The following is a 15,406-nucleotide window of genomic DNA, read 5'->3' as shown; positions in this document are numbered from 1 at the left end:
AGATCCCCAGAATGTTAAATAATATACAGGACATCTTTTACATATCGTGTAGACGAGCATTACACAGCTTCAACTGTTCTAATGTAGTCCTTATTACAGCCCAGACTGTCAGAGCTGTTCAGTTATTCAGATAAACACCTGAAAAGTTTATACAGTGTAATTGGCTGGGTTTCGGGTTGCCATGTTGGGAGAAATACATTGTGTAGAAATGGTCTGAAACTTGACTATCTCAGTAAATTTGTCTAAAACTGAGAAAAAGACTTGCTAAAAGAGAGAGATGGATATAGAGCGCTTCCCCGTGTACGTCTGCTGCAGCAACACCAGAGTTTCCCTCCTGCATTCACATTTATACATTTAGCATAATTTATTATTTTTTTTTCCAAATTCAGATTTGTTTTCAGTTCAGTTTATCCGTATAGCGCTTTTAACAATGGACATCGTCACAAAACATAAAACATCATACAAAAAGTTTAATATTATACAAAAATGAAAGATTAATATCAGACTTTTATTTAAATGTTTGTATTTATGCCCAACGAGTAATCCTGAGGTGACTGAAGTGATTTACAAAGTGATGTTTCAAGTGACATAATGCTACTGAGTACAAGGTTTGTAATTTGGGTGCTAGAGGAAAAAAGTGCACATCGATCATTATTGGCTTGAAGGAGATAATTTATCAGATGAGCGTCGACATCTGCTGACGATGTGATGTAGAAAGAGACGGGTTCAAAGCTAACCTGGTGAAGAGAAAGGTTCATGTAAGTGCTGGTCTGTTTTGGGTTTTGTGGTGTTTCACCAGGGTGTTAAACCGAAGTAAGCTGGTACAGGAAGCCACTGGAGGCAGATCGGGTGGCACACAGGAAGCCACTGGAGGCAGATCGAGTGGCACACAGGAAGCCACTGGAGGCAGATCGGGTGGCACACAGGAAGCCACTGGAGGCAGATCGGGTGGCACACAGGAAGCCACTGGAGGCAGATCGGGTGGCACACAGGAAGCCACTGGAGGCAGATCGGGTGGCACACAGAAAGCACACAGAGGAAGGGCAACCAGGAGCGAGTTAGAATTGCCCAACCTTGAGATGACAAACAAATGAACAAGCAACCTCTGAGGATAGAAATTTCCAGATCCTCACGAGCAGGAGATGGTTGTCTAGAACCTGAAGAGTTCTACATGTTCTCTCAGGTGTAGATGACTTAATTATATCAGAAGCTGTGCCGAGTTTGTACTGATACATTTTTGGGATACTGTATCTCTCACACACGGTACATTTTCTTGGTGCAAGTAGTTTTACTACTTTAGAAAATTACTCTCTCAATGTAAAACACCATTTCTGTGCTGCTATGGTTTTATGATGGTTTGATGTATTCAGGGGATTGTTTGGCTTCTTTGACACTGAGGGACCTAAAACAATGAAGGTTTAAAAAAAAAAAAAAAAAAGAGTTTCAATAAAAATCTAGTTACGGTGTTTCATCACTAAATCCTAACCAAATGGATCCCAGCTTAGCTTTTTACATTTAGAATTTACATCAATGTGTATTATTGTTTTTATTTAGTCATTTAAATAAGATTAAGTTTAGATTAAATTACGAGCTCACGTCATGTCGAGCTCGTGTCTTAACACCATCCACGCCATCGGTTGTCAGATCGAGTGCCGGAGATCTTGAAGTATATGAGAAGGAGATATATTCATATTGATGATGAAGCCTTTACTTTATCTCATATATTCGTTACAGCACAATCAAAGTCTTTGTTAGCATATCCTAACTTTGGAGGTTGGGGTCAGAGCGCAGGGTCAGCCATGATACAGCACCGCTGGAGCAGTGAGGTTAAGGGCTTTGTTTATGGGCCCAACAATGACAGCTTGGCAGCGCTGGGGCTTGATCGCCGATCCTACAGTACGATCGACCACTCGGAGCCTTAACACGTCAGCCAGCACTGCACCAGATGAACCCGTTAATGTATTTTTAGTACAAACATTGGATCATTTCATAGTGCTGCTGGATCCAGAGCCTATACTGGGAGCACCGGATGAAAGGCAGGAGTACACTATGGCACTAAACACACATTAATACCTGGGGCAGTTAATCCTACCAGTTTTTTTTAGGGGGGGAGAAAGAACAGATAAATAATCTACATGGACATGGGAAACTCCATACAGACAGTAAGTACCCTGAGCTCAGAACCATGGAGCTTGCAATCACTAAACCTCCAGAACAGAACAATCTTATTCATCATCTAACTCCATGATGCTCCTGTAGGGTTCCTATGGGTTCTCCAGTAAACCTGAGAGTAATGAACAATTTCACACTCCTTTTCACCCGTCTCACTAACTGATGTTACTGATTATTATGATATTAAAGGATGCATTTCAATGATTAATCATTTAAAATATAAATACACGACCGATTAAAGAAAAAAATACCTTCGGAAAAAGATATCTTTAATGATTAGAACGACACATTTAGGCCAAACTGACTACATTAACTAGGTACAAATAAACAGTAAAAGCGAATCACCCTTCGAAGATTAAAATAAAAACCGGTTCTATTTCTTAAACATTAAACACAAATGTTAAGTGTTAACATTAGTAAGTGTTGCATTACGAATGTGTAATGTATAAAACAGGGTGTTTTTTTTTCCACAACAAAGACACAGTTGTTAGTTTTGCTGCCTCGGGCCAACGGGAGCGATCCTAAACTCGGGTTACTGTCTGTGTGAAGTCACAAATTTCACTAGCAAAATCTCTAAGAACAGATTTAATCTAAAGAATACACACTTTACCTTAAAACGTTATGGGAACCATAGGTAGCTACGGCAATATATTAACACACGCCATACTGTAGCATAATGCAGGTTAATACAATTAGAGTTTTAAACATTGCTTATACACACTAGGGGTTTGCAATATTTACTGGTTGACTACCTAAAGTACAGTAGGTGACTACTCATATTCTATTTGTATTTTTAGGCTGTTCTATTGTTGATCTAGTGTTGTAAAGCGTAATAGCCATAGTCAGGCTACAGACGCTGTTACACTACAAGACTAGCCGTCCTTAGTCATTTGGTCGAGCTGGATAGGAAACGAAATAATAGCTAGCTGTAGGATGTGACGACGTGTCTAAGGCAGTTTCTAGGAGGTTTTCTGTCACGTTTAAGTGATTAAAGGAAGAGATTTTGTTTACAAATTCCCAACAGCTGACTAGAATCGGTTTAATCGATTCTGAAATGATTTCCAATGAAAATGCACCATACAGATAGGCAGAAGTAGGAGAAACCTGACCATCACTTCCATACAGTATGTGGTTCTAACCCAAACTTTTACTCTTCTACTACAACATTTTGGAAACTTATAGAATGTGCTTGTCTTAAAGGGGAAATAAAAGTGAACTAAATAAAAATATTGTTATAAATAAATACAAAAAAGAGAACATAATCTTAATAAACAATATCGCTTGCAATCCTTTGACAATAACTTTGAATCAATGTCTATCTATCTATCTATCTATCTATCTATCTATCTATCTATCTATCTATCTATCTATCATTCTGTCTGTCTGTCTGTCTGTCTGTCTGTCTGTCTGTCTATCTATCTATCTATCTATCTATCTATCATTCTGTCTGTCTGTCTGTCTGTCTGTCTGTCTGTCTGTCTATCTATCTATCTATCTATCTATCTATCTATCTATCTATCTTTCTTTCTTTCTTTCTTTCTTTCTTTCTTTCTTTCTTTCTTTCTTTCTTTCTTTCTGTTTGTCTGTTTGTCTGTCTCGCGATTAAAACCCGCACCCTTTATTAATCTATCTGGCAACCCTATCCATTCGCGCAACTCGGAGGAGGCGTGAAAAGATGACGTCATCTGAAAGAGGCGAACCGAACGTGGCGGTAGCGGTTTAAAGCGCATTGCGCATGCGCGTCTTACCCTACACGCTTAGCCGCTCTCTCTCTGTGTGTGTGTGTAAGTGTGAGTGTGTGTGAGTGTGTGTGTGGGTGAGTGTGAGAGAGTGTGTGAGTGTGTGTGTAAGTGAATGGGGTCGAGGTGGCAGCTACAGGACCAAAACACACTCCGTTAAACCCTCGGTCACGTCACGGACGTTAAAACAACACAAAGCTTTAGGTAAGGAATTAAAACCCTAATAATAACAACAATAACAATCACGTGTGTGTGTGTGTGTTTATGTGTTTATTTACAGCGGTGTATAACGTGTAACTTGTACGTGTCATATGGTGTTATAAAGTGTGATTAGTGTAAACAGTAATAAAAGCTCTGATTAGCTCCTGATGCTAACATGGAGGGAGCTGTGATGCTGCTGACCTGCATGATGTTGGGCTTAAACATCATCATCATCATCATCATCATCAGCCTTAAACATTAAAGTCTAGTATCAGATATTCATAACATCGGTTGTGTATATATATATATATACATAATAAATATATAAATATTATGAATATAGATAATAAAGCCCTATTTGCACAGGGTTAGTTTTACAGAGAGGTTTAGTGTATTTATTGTAATTGTTAGTGGACTGTAATGTCACTGCTTTCCTGTCAGATGTCATGTGTTTATTTCTGAAAAGATTATTCTGTTATTCTCGTATGTTAGCAGCAGGACTTTCTGTAGGTGATGTAGGTCACGTCTCTATTGATAAAGACACTACAGGAACTGTCTCTGTCCGCCTCTCTCAGTACGTCTCTCTCTGTACGTCTCTCTGTCCGTCTCTTTCTGTTCGTCCAATTGCCCGTCTCTCTCTGTCCGTCCACCTGTCCGTCTCTCTGTCAGTCCGTCTGTCTCTCCGTCCGTCCGTCTCTCCGTCCGTCTCTCTGTCCGTCTCTCTGTCCGTCTCTGTCTGTCTCTCTGTCCGTTTCTCTCTGTGTCCGTCTCTCTATCCGTCTCTCTATCCGTCTCTCTCTCGCTCTCTCTTCTTTTTCTAGTCTCTCTTGTCTCTCTCTTGTCTCTTTCTCTGCTCTGTGTCTGTCTGTCTCAGGCTGGAGCAATATAATATAATATAATAGTATAAGATAAGAGAGACCTTTATCCGTCCCACGATGGCGAAATTTCACTATTACAGCAGCAAAAGTAAGAAAATGCAAACATATAAAAAGAATTGAGACATAATATAATATACAGTATATATAAAAAGAGACCTGAGTAAGTAAACAGACATATCGCACGTGTTTAAAAGACTTTATTACTTTGTTATAAGACACAAGTATGAACTTTAGTGCAGCATTTATACATCACGGTGCATTAAATCTGCTTTATAATAAAAATACAGATTTAAAATTAAAGAATAAACTTAACCTACTTCTATCGATCTTGTAGTAGATGTACGGACTGTATTAACCTTCTCTCTCTATAAACGGAGACGAGTCACGGCTCACTTAGTGGCAGTTGTTTTGTTTACTTTTCTCTCTTGACCTCCTTTTAAAATGAGTGACTCGTGAAATCGAGTCTCTTTGAAGTTGTTACCTGGAATAATGGCGGAAAAAAAAATTCTTGTCGAAAAATTTTGAGAAAACACCCGATCGTTGTAATAAACGTGGAGACCCGGATGCTTTAGTTTCTAGCTGCGTTAAAAGACTAAAAAGTAATATTCTGAATGATATTAAATATTAATATCTTAATAATTGCTTCATATTAATCAGACGATCCAGACTGGAGTTTTTGTGTAATTGTTGTGGTCTTTTTTAAAAAATAAATAAATAAAATAGATTCACGTCTCAGAACAAATCTGCAGAAACGTTCGAATATCCGAATATCACGGAGTTCTCTCGAGTTCTGCGTTAATTTCAGCAAGCGAAAATCTCCTAATCCCAGAGGGTCTTACTGTTGTTCTCTGTGTTCTAGAGACATCGTTGTTTTGTGCTTTGTTTGTTTCTTGGCTTTGACGATCTGATAATCAAACCGAAAGTCAAGCATCTTACACCTCGACATTTCCTGTGCATGAATGTTACGGATAATGAGGTACGATAAAAGAATTGTAGATGTGCCGCAAGCTTCTGTCTGATGTTATGAGACTATACTGTTAATCCACCATCCAAACCTGTGTGTGTGTGTGTGTGTGTGAGAGAGAGAGAAAAAGACATGATTACTGAGTAAGGAGACTTTTCCAAGATGGAGTTTTAACTCGATGTACATTTTAATTCCCCTCTCTGGGGGAAAAAGTTTAATGCTCGAATTTGATTCCCAAACCTTTATCAGGTTTCATGTAAATGTATCTTTGGATACGTGAGGATCCTCAGGTGTCGCTTTTAGGCCCCCTTTTTTTCCCCTAATTTTTTCCCTCTCAGTGTCTCATTTGTTACTTTTATAATTCAGATCTAAGATTTTTACGCTCTTAATCCCTATTCGGACGGGATTAGCTCTATGTGGGGACGTGGGGGTAAAGTAATTATTACCAGAGCTTCTCGGTGAATTTAGTCGCGGACGATGTCATTACGGACGATGTCAGTAAAGATTACGGCGACTTTTACCTTCTGTAAAACGGTCCGGAAAAATTACCTCAGGTAATACTAATCCCGTCCGAATAGACCCGCTGTAAATATGTACGGTAAAATTCCGTCATTTCCTGTTTAAAAGTAGTTTTTGGCGCGTTTTGCAAGCATGGAGGCGCTTGAAACAGGAAGCAACGTCATACGCACATGACGACAAGGAGGTTACTGTGGTGCGTAAAGCGAGTGACCCCTCCCACTTCTGCTAGTTTTACTGAGATGTCTTGTCCCGTGCGAATCGGCCAATTAATATTACAGACGTCCTGAGGTAAAATTGCATCACTCCACGTCCCCACGTAAAACTAATCCCGTCCGAATAGTGCTTTAGTCACATCTCGCAGCAAACGAACACTCACTGCTCAGAATAACGTAGAACTTTCTACATTTAAATACACGTTCATTCTTTGTAGCTTCATTATAATCGTCTTTAAATTAAGTACACGCCACCGAACAGGAGGGAAAACGTCACTGTCGGTGTTTTAAACAGAATCAAGTTATTATGAAATGTATACTGTAGTTTTTCCCAGGACTTTTTTCTTTTGTTGCTTTGTGTTTTATTGGAGTTGTGTAACTGATACGAAGCACTTCAGTAAACGCTGTGGCTTTGTGGTTAGATATAATATCAGACAGCCTGCTTGTCCTGCTTGATCAAGAGATTTTTATCTCTTTGTGCTATTTTTTTTCCGAAGGACCTCTAACCTTTTACCCCGCGAGACTCTGTACGCTTTTTCTCTTCCCGCTTCTACCATCTCCTCGTTCTCCGCGGTTCATCTCACGGTTTCCTTCCTGATATTCAGCTCATGTGTTGATATCTTTCCAGATTTTTCTGAAGTTGCTCTGTGACCGGTGTTAAAGGCGTTCTCGGCGAGTCGGCCTTTAGTTACCGTAGGACTCCGGTTCGCACACGGACGGCTGTCAGGATTCGTTAATCATTCATCTGATAACCAGAGTAAATGTTGCGTTTCTGTGATCCAGGGTGTATGAGGAAGAGGATGGGATGTGATTGAGCAGTTCAGGATCATACACTTGGCTCTTCTTCACTCTGCCTGAATGTGTGGAGCTCAGCGGATATCCAGATGTAGAGACTTTCTTAAGCCAAAACCGAACTATAAATTCCCAGCAGATTTGCAAAAGGTTTTAGAATGTTTAAGTAATGAAAGTCAGATTATCTCTGCTTATCTTTACCGTTGGGTTTTTATTATATTTATGAACCCAAACACTTTATTTCACATGAAGCTGTATGGGATCTCCATTACTCACTGACTCCCAGAGAAAAGACTTAGAGCTCTGCTTTCTTTTTATTAATTAATTAATTATTTATGTATTTATTTTTAAATCTCTCTACCTAAGTCTGTATGTCTGCCTGGCTGTCTGCCTGGCTGGCTGTCTGGCTGTCTGGCTGTCTGTCTGCCTGTCTGTCTGGGATGTAGTAGCTTAGTGGTTAAGATGTCATGTATCTCAGCTCCATTAAGTGTCCACTGGCTTTAACCCTCAATCGGTCAGGAGTATAAATGAGATAAAATTGTAAATCGCTCTGGATAAATATGTCTGGCAATGTGAATGTAAACGTCTGTCTGTTTGTCTGTCTGTATAAATGAACAAACCAAACGATCACAGAACTCTACTATCCGAACCTGATGAACTGATTTACTCAGCAGTGAGAGAGCTCCTATGACTCTGGCGTGATTTTTAAATCCTGCAGTAAAGCAGCTCGGCCACTGCAGCGCCTCGGCCCTCACGCCGTAAACGCTTCACGGCTTTATTCGTCTGTATCCGGCGTGGCTATAAGCACAGAAACTGAAGTTCTTGTGGTTTAATCGAGGAGTTGTGTTTATTTCGATGGCTCCCGGTGGCGTTTTAGATGTGCTGACGCTCTCGTTTGGTGTCCGTGTGAGAGTTGAGGGGACAAAGTGCGACGACGGCGGCGACTCCTCGATGTCCCTCCCCTCAGCAGCTTAGTGACTAAATCATGTGGTGTAATGACTTAATTATTAGCGACAACACCGCTGTGTTATTACACACCAGCATCCTGAGGTAAACTGCTCATTTCTCACACCACACCGTGGTCTTTAATAAGCAGCTTCTGGAAAGTAATGACAGCTTTCTCTCATGCTGCTGTCTTTATAAAGCCCTCTGACCACCGGCTGTCTGCTGTCGCTCGGAGACTGCATGAGGGGGCACTTACTTTTTCCTGTGTGTGATCGGAAGGTAAGTGAAGGATTCTTGCTTTTGGCTGTGCTTTTTATCACTGGTTATTTATATATATATATGGCCATATAATGACGGATTAGTAGAGATTTGTTTACACCAAATAAACCAATTAGGTAAAAGATTTAAGTAAAAAAAGTTTTTTTTTTTATCTGAAACAAGTATGAACGTTTCTGTTGGGGGCGGGAAAATGTTCTGTTTGTATGTACATTTAAAATACCATTTAGAAATAAATCATTTTAATTGTTTTTTTTTTTTTCAGGATTAGACACAAATTTATCAGATGCAGTTTAGTTATGCTGCAGATCCGAGATAAATAAGTACATTAATGTTTGAGATCAAGTCAGAAAACAAAGTTTGTTTTTTTTTAAATACTGAAATCAGAAAAAAAAAAACATTCAGAATCCATAACTTTTGGTTCGGTGCCGCATTTGATTCAGTACCTGCCACATTTGACTCAGTACCTGCCGCATTTGATTCAGTGCCTGCCCTGTTTGGTTCAGTGCCTGCTGCATTTGATTTAGTGCCTATCACTTTTGGTTCAGTACCTGTCGCATTTGATTCAGTGCCTGCCGCATTTGATTCAGTGCCTGCCGCATTCGGTTCAGTACCTGTCGCATTCGGTTCAGTGCCTGTCGCATTCGGTTCTGTGCCTGCCGCATTCGGTTCAGTGCCTGCCGCATTTGGTTCAGTGCCTGCCGCATTTGGTTCAGTGCCTGCCGCATTTGGTTCTGTGCCTGCCGCATTTGGTTCTGTGCCTGCCGCATTTGGTTCTGTGCCTGCCGCATTTGGTTCTGTGCCTGCCGCATTTGGTTCTGTGCCTGCCGCATTTGGTTCTGTGCCTGCCGCATTTGGTTCTGTGCCTGCCGCATTTGGTTCAGTGCCTGCCGCATTTGGTTCAGTACTTGCCGCATTTGGTTCAGTACCTACTTGTAGTGTAGGAGGAAGTTTGCATGCTGCTTAGGTGTGCTATTTTACTGAGATGTTATTGCAGCATTTATAAAAAACAAAATACTGTACAACCACAGACAATACGCACGATTACATGCCCGTGTTGCACATTCAGACCTGCCAACCGTTACGCATTTTGTGTAGCAGATACGCATTTAGACATTAAAGTACGCTGCTACGATTTGTCACTTCAAAATACGCATTGTAAAAAACTGTTGATGCCTTTGAGTACAACTGTCTGTGCATTTGCGCACCAGGCAACGCGCCTATGGGTGTAAGCGCATTGGGCAGCAAACTGGGAAAATAATAATTCGACCAATCATAGCGGCAGTTTAAAACTCTTTAACGCTACAAGCGGAGAGCCGTCAAAACGAATGTGGTTTTCATCTGTCTCTGTCCGTCTTCAATTCTGTTCTCTACAATGACTGTTTTTTTTACAAGTTAGGACTTAACGTTTCAAAGGTAAATGGCCAGAATTGTGAATTTCATCCATTTTAATAAGCCTGCAGAACCTCAGGCGTCGTTAGACTCCTTTACTGGGGGCATGTGCCCAAGTGTCCGGTGTTGTGCCTCAAGTTTAAGTTTTACTCACAGATCAAGTTTTACTTTATTTGCCACTATTTATATAGGAAAAATATAGTAAAAAGTTGTGATGAGTGAGCCTGTGAACTTAATCAACACTAACCAGCAAATGTGCCTGACCTCGTGCTGCGTCGCTGCAGTAAGTTGCTACTCAAAAGATTTTTCCAAGGTTGGCAGGTCTGCACATTGTATCTTGCAATAGCTCGCTACCAGCTGCTTGACTTTGAATGCCTCCTGTTGCACATTTACAATATCAAGGAAAGCGTTGTATAGTCCACTTATTTATTTATTGAAAGTCTGTGTACAGTTTGCTATTGCATGGTTTGTATAGTCTGTACTAGCTGTATAGTCTGTTCTTGCTCCGGCCGATGTATCTGTCAGATACATACTGTATCGCGTGTACTGATGACGTACTCCGTACCTGCCCCCCTGCTTCGCTGTTGTTTTATGTCTGTATGTATGTTGCACCGTTGACCTGTGAGACACAACATCTCGTTCCACTGCATGTCCCAACATGTAGCGGGATGACAATAAAGCGAACTTGAACTTGAACTCGATAAGTTTGGACATTTTTATTGCGTTTTGTTGAATAACAAAGAAGTTGTATTCAACAAACAGTGATGCCTCTGGACGACGATCGGCTGTTTGTATTACTGTCTCATGGCGGATGTCCAGAGCGTTTATTCCTGTCACCGTCACCTTCCTAAGTTCACACCGTTCTATTTGTTTTCACAACTCTAGATAGTGTTGTGCGTGAAAATCTGATATCAGCAATTTCTAAAATGCCCCCGGGGCAAAGTCATGTCGATGACATTTCCCCTGCCCTGAAGAGTGATGTGAACATTAACCGGATCTCTTGATATCTGCGCGTAGCGATACGTGTTTGTCGTCCTGTCGCACGAACAAACAGATGTGAACGTTGTCCTGATGGTGAAAGTCCTCCATCTTCTTCTCTGCGTCCTTTTACATCATCTCACATCGACAGACGGTGTAATTAGAGCTCACGCACACACCCGAGTCCCGCTCGGGATCGACGTCTCGGCGCTCGACTCTCGAGATTTCAGCTCGCTTTCAGAACAAGGGTTTCTACTTTTAGACTGGTGGTGTTGTTTTTTTCAGGGTCAGATTGTTTGCTGCTCAAATTCCAAACAACCTTGAGCGAAGAGACGAGGCGAGGCGAGGCGCCGGCTGAAACGATGACTATGGGGAAAGTTTCAGGAGTTTAGGAAGCGATCCATGTCTCTATTACAGCTTTTAATAAAGCTTTTTATCACCCCCCCCCCCCCCATTTTTTTTTTCTCTCACAGTCTTCCTCTCATTGTATTTTCTTTTTCACTGTCTTTCCTGAGGTAAATTTTCCACACACACACACACACACACACACACACACACATACACACACACACACACACACACACCTACTCTGTCTACATGCCTCGGTTTCAGCATCGTTGGAACCATAATCTTAATCATCGTAAACTCTCTTTCACACTTCCTTTTTTCTTCTTCTTCTTTTTTTTATCTCTTCTACGATGTATTTGTCATTCCTGTCTTTCTCAGACTCTTTACAAACCCGCTGTAAAAACGCACACTGAGACGCCGCAGAGATAAAAATAATCGAATTGTTTTCTTTCCTCAGCACATATTTTGGTGTCGCTTCACCTCGGGTTCAGGAAGGAAGGGGGCGTGGCCTAGCGTTGAAAGGAGGACACTGTAGATTAGACAGGATTTAGATGATAATACACAGTACAGTTCCTCTCTATCTCTTTTATTTATTTATTTGTTTGTTTGTTCGTTTTTTTTACCTCAGACCTTTTTTTGTTTGTGTCAGTTTTTCAGCTCTAGACACTCGTACAGTTTCGCTTCAGTCTGAGCTGGAAAACGGTCATAAAGGTGACTTTAGGGGGGGAAAAAAAGTAAAGTCAAATAAAAATAAAAAAAAAATTTGATGAGCACACACACACACACACACACACACACACTCTCTCTCTCTCTCTCTCTCTCTCTCTCTCTCTCTCTCTCTCTTTGTTGTTGAGACTGCTTAGAGAAAAGAGCAGCACTCCTGAGCTCAAACCAGGCAGCAGCTCAAATAACACCAGTGTGTGTGTGTGTGTGTGTGTGCGCGTGTGTTGGCAAAAGAGAGCCACGCTTCAGTAACAAGGCCGACAAAGAAACAAGTGTTGTTTTATTCCCACATACACACAGTCTTTCTCGATCTCTCTCTCACACACTCTCACACTAGTCTTTTTTCACACACACACACACACACACACACACACACACACACACACACACACACACACACACACAGCTGAATCCAGGTCCGAAGTAACACCTTTATTCCTGTTGACTGCTCTGTTGCCTGGTGTTGGATTCTCTGGTGGAGAATCAGCTAGAGAAACTCAGCACCATGACGACGTGGCGTCTCTGTAGATCCTCAGCTTCAGCCCAGTTTCCTCCCAGGACCAGAGCGGAACACACCTCTTACTGTCAACGTGTCTTCCCATGAGTCTGACGAGGAATCTGAGGATGTGGAAATCATGGAAAAGCAAACATCATCTCCAGCATGAGCAGCCCTGTAGAGAGAGAGGGAGAGAGGGAGTGTGTGTGTGTGTGTGTGTGTGTGTGTGTGTGTGTGTGTGTGTGTGTGTGTGTGTGTGTGTGAGTGTTTATAGAGTTATATGATGCTGATGTAGTCAGTAGGCTGCAGTGTGAACACTAAACACACCTGCTGGGTTTCACATGTTGATGTTTCAGGGTTTTGGTCTCTTCTGATTTTGAAGAACTTTCTGGAACTTTTCTGCATTTAATGTCATCAGTCAGTGCTGCTGTTTAGTCCCCAAAGTTCAGGAGCTATTCGATCAGTTTGCACATTTGAAATGTACAGATTCTTACTCAGTAATTTAGTCAGTAACTTAGTAACTTGGTCATTAACTTAGTAACCTAGGTCAGTAACTTGGTCAGTAACTTACTCAGTAACTTAGTAACTTAGTCAGTAACTTAGTAACTTAGTCAGTAACTTAGTAACTTAGTCAGTAACTTAGTAACTTGGTCAGTAACTTGGTCAGTAACTTGGTCAGTAACTTGGTCAGTAACTTACTCAGTAACTTAGTAATGTAGTCAGTAACTTACTCAGTAACTTAGTCAGTAACTTAGTAACTTGGTCAGTAACTTACTCAGTAACTTTGTCAGTAACTTAGTCAGTAACTTAGTAACTTAGTCAGTAACTTAGTAACATAGTCAATAACTTGGTCAGTAACTTGGTCAGTAACTTACTCAGTAACGTAGTCAGTAACTTAGTAACTTAGTCAGTAACTTAGTAACTTAGTCAGTAACTTAGTAACTTAGTCAGTAACTTAGTAACATAGTCAGTAACTTAGTCAGTAACTTAGTAACATAGTCAGTAACTTGGTCAGTAACTTACTCAGTAACGTAGTCAGTAACTTAGTAACTTAGTCAGTAACTTGGTAACATAGTCAGTAACTTGGTCAGTAACTTGGTCAGTAACTTGGTCAGTAACGTAGTCAGTAACTTAGTAACTTACTCAGTAACGTAGTCAGTAACTTAGTAACTTACTCAGTAACGTAGTCAGTAACTTGGTCAGTAACTTAGTCAGTAACTTAGTCAGTAACTTAGTCAGTAACTTAGTAACGTAGTCAGTAACGTAGTCAGTAACTTACTCAGTAACTTACTCAGTAACGTGCTCTATGTGTCAGAAATCTGATTCGTATTGTTATTTAAAATCTCTCCAATATCTCCTGGTTAATTGTCCTTAATTATATATCTCTTTTTCACTCTTTTCTATCTATCTATCTATCTATCTATCTATCTATCTATCTATCTATCTATCTATCTATCTCTCTCTCTCTCTCTCTCTCTCTCTCTCTCTCTCTCTCTCTCTCTCGTTCCTGGCATGTCATTAAAAATAAAAAACGAATTTTATTGTATGTTTGAACACAAAAGGACTCCGGCTCGTCTCATCTCTTACAGATCCTACAGAGTCATGACTCAGACCTCAGCCCATGGTTACAGTCAGCTGACCTTGACCTTTGCCCTTACCCTGTTCCTTGGCTTGGTATGTTGGCCCTCGGGAGAGGTCAGAGGTCAGACTGCGCTCCGTCCTGCCGTGATCCTGCAGGATCTGCTGAGCCGATATGGAGAAAACGGGACCATCTCGGTGTCGCAGCTCCGGTCGCTGCTCGCTCACCTCGGACAGGAGCAGAGCGGAGAGAAGACGCCGCACACGACGCCGCCGAAGACGCCGCCGACGATAACGAAGACAACTAACAACAACACGGTGAGAGATTCACAACACTGATTTGTACTTCATATTTATAATATATATAGTGAGGATGATGATGATGATGATGATATGGCACCAGTGCTTAATAAAATTAGTCTAAAATATCCAAGTGTATTGATCAGCGATTAATAACGATTAAATGCTAATGAGATGCTAATGAGATGCTAATGAGCTCATTTTCTCAAAAAAAAAGCAGATTTTTCAAGATACCAAGAAATGTTTTATATTGCGACAAAAGATTTTCACTAAACTAAAAACATACGTATGGGTAGTTGACGTGACATGGCTTTTTCACTGTCACAGAAGATAAAACATAATTTATTTCACATTTTCATAATTTAGAATACTGTAAATGGTTAAACATTTTCTTGTTTTATATGAATTTGTTGTTTTAATACCCAAGTTATTGTTAGTTTTTTTTAGAACTTTGAGCCAAATCTCAAAATTGTCCTATGGTGTGACAGTAGACAACATTATTTCATAAATATTACATTTTATAAATAAAGAAAATAATGTTTAAAAATCTTAATGAACACTCCTGGCATAATTGTGCAAGTGTCTATTTCACTAAGTGGCCATCACTTTTCATATACATACATTTCTAAAAGTGTAGGAATTTCATAAAGTTTGTCACAGAAAAAAATGTCCTTTGGTGTTATGCAAAAACCTAATTTTAATTTGGGCAAAATCATGGACAACTACATTTAATTGAAAGACCCCACTCAAGGTCATGTGACTGAAGACCCCTATGAAGGCCATGAGAAGTGCACATGGTAAGTATTTCTCTCAGAATTGTTTAAATATTTAACTATGTTTTAAGACCACTGAAGTTGTTGTTTTTTTGTCCTTTGGTGTGACACCATTCATCT

The 15,406-nt window shown here is 40.4% G+C and overlaps 1 protein-coding gene across 5 annotated transcripts in view; it reads left to right on the top strand.

Annotated features, from left to right (window-relative positions):
• The first annotated feature begins 3,907 nt into the window (after positions 1 to 3,907).
• Positions 3,908 to 15,406, top strand: part of slc39a14 (solute carrier family 39 member 14) — a 32,230-nt gene continuing 20,731 nt past the window's right edge. For 2 of the 5 annotated variants that reach the window (XM_047818059.1, XM_047818060.1), the window contains exons 1-3: positions 3,908 to 4,115; positions 5,850 to 5,966; positions 14,225 to 14,531. In XM_047818059.1, the coding sequence (XP_047674015.1) occupies positions 5,950 to 5,966; positions 14,225 to 14,531 (324 nt within the window). In that variant the 5' untranslated portion in view covers positions 3,908 to 4,115; positions 5,850 to 5,949. Of the gene's footprint in view, positions 4,116 to 5,849; positions 5,967 to 8,510; positions 8,528 to 8,622; positions 8,702 to 14,224; positions 14,532 to 15,406 lie in introns of those variants that run through there. The other 3 variants (XM_047818063.1, XM_047818062.1, XM_047818061.1) reach the window with 3 other exon arrangements.

Source organism: Tachysurus fulvidraco, chromosome 9 (genome assembly GCF_022655615.1).
Source record: "Tachysurus fulvidraco isolate hzauxx_2018 chromosome 9, HZAU_PFXX_2.0, whole genome shotgun sequence".
NCBI lineage: Eukaryota > Metazoa > Chordata > Actinopteri > Siluriformes > Bagridae > Tachysurus > Tachysurus fulvidraco.
The sequence above is the reverse complement of the archived record's forward strand: the minus strand, read 5'-3'. Positions and strand labels throughout refer to the sequence as shown.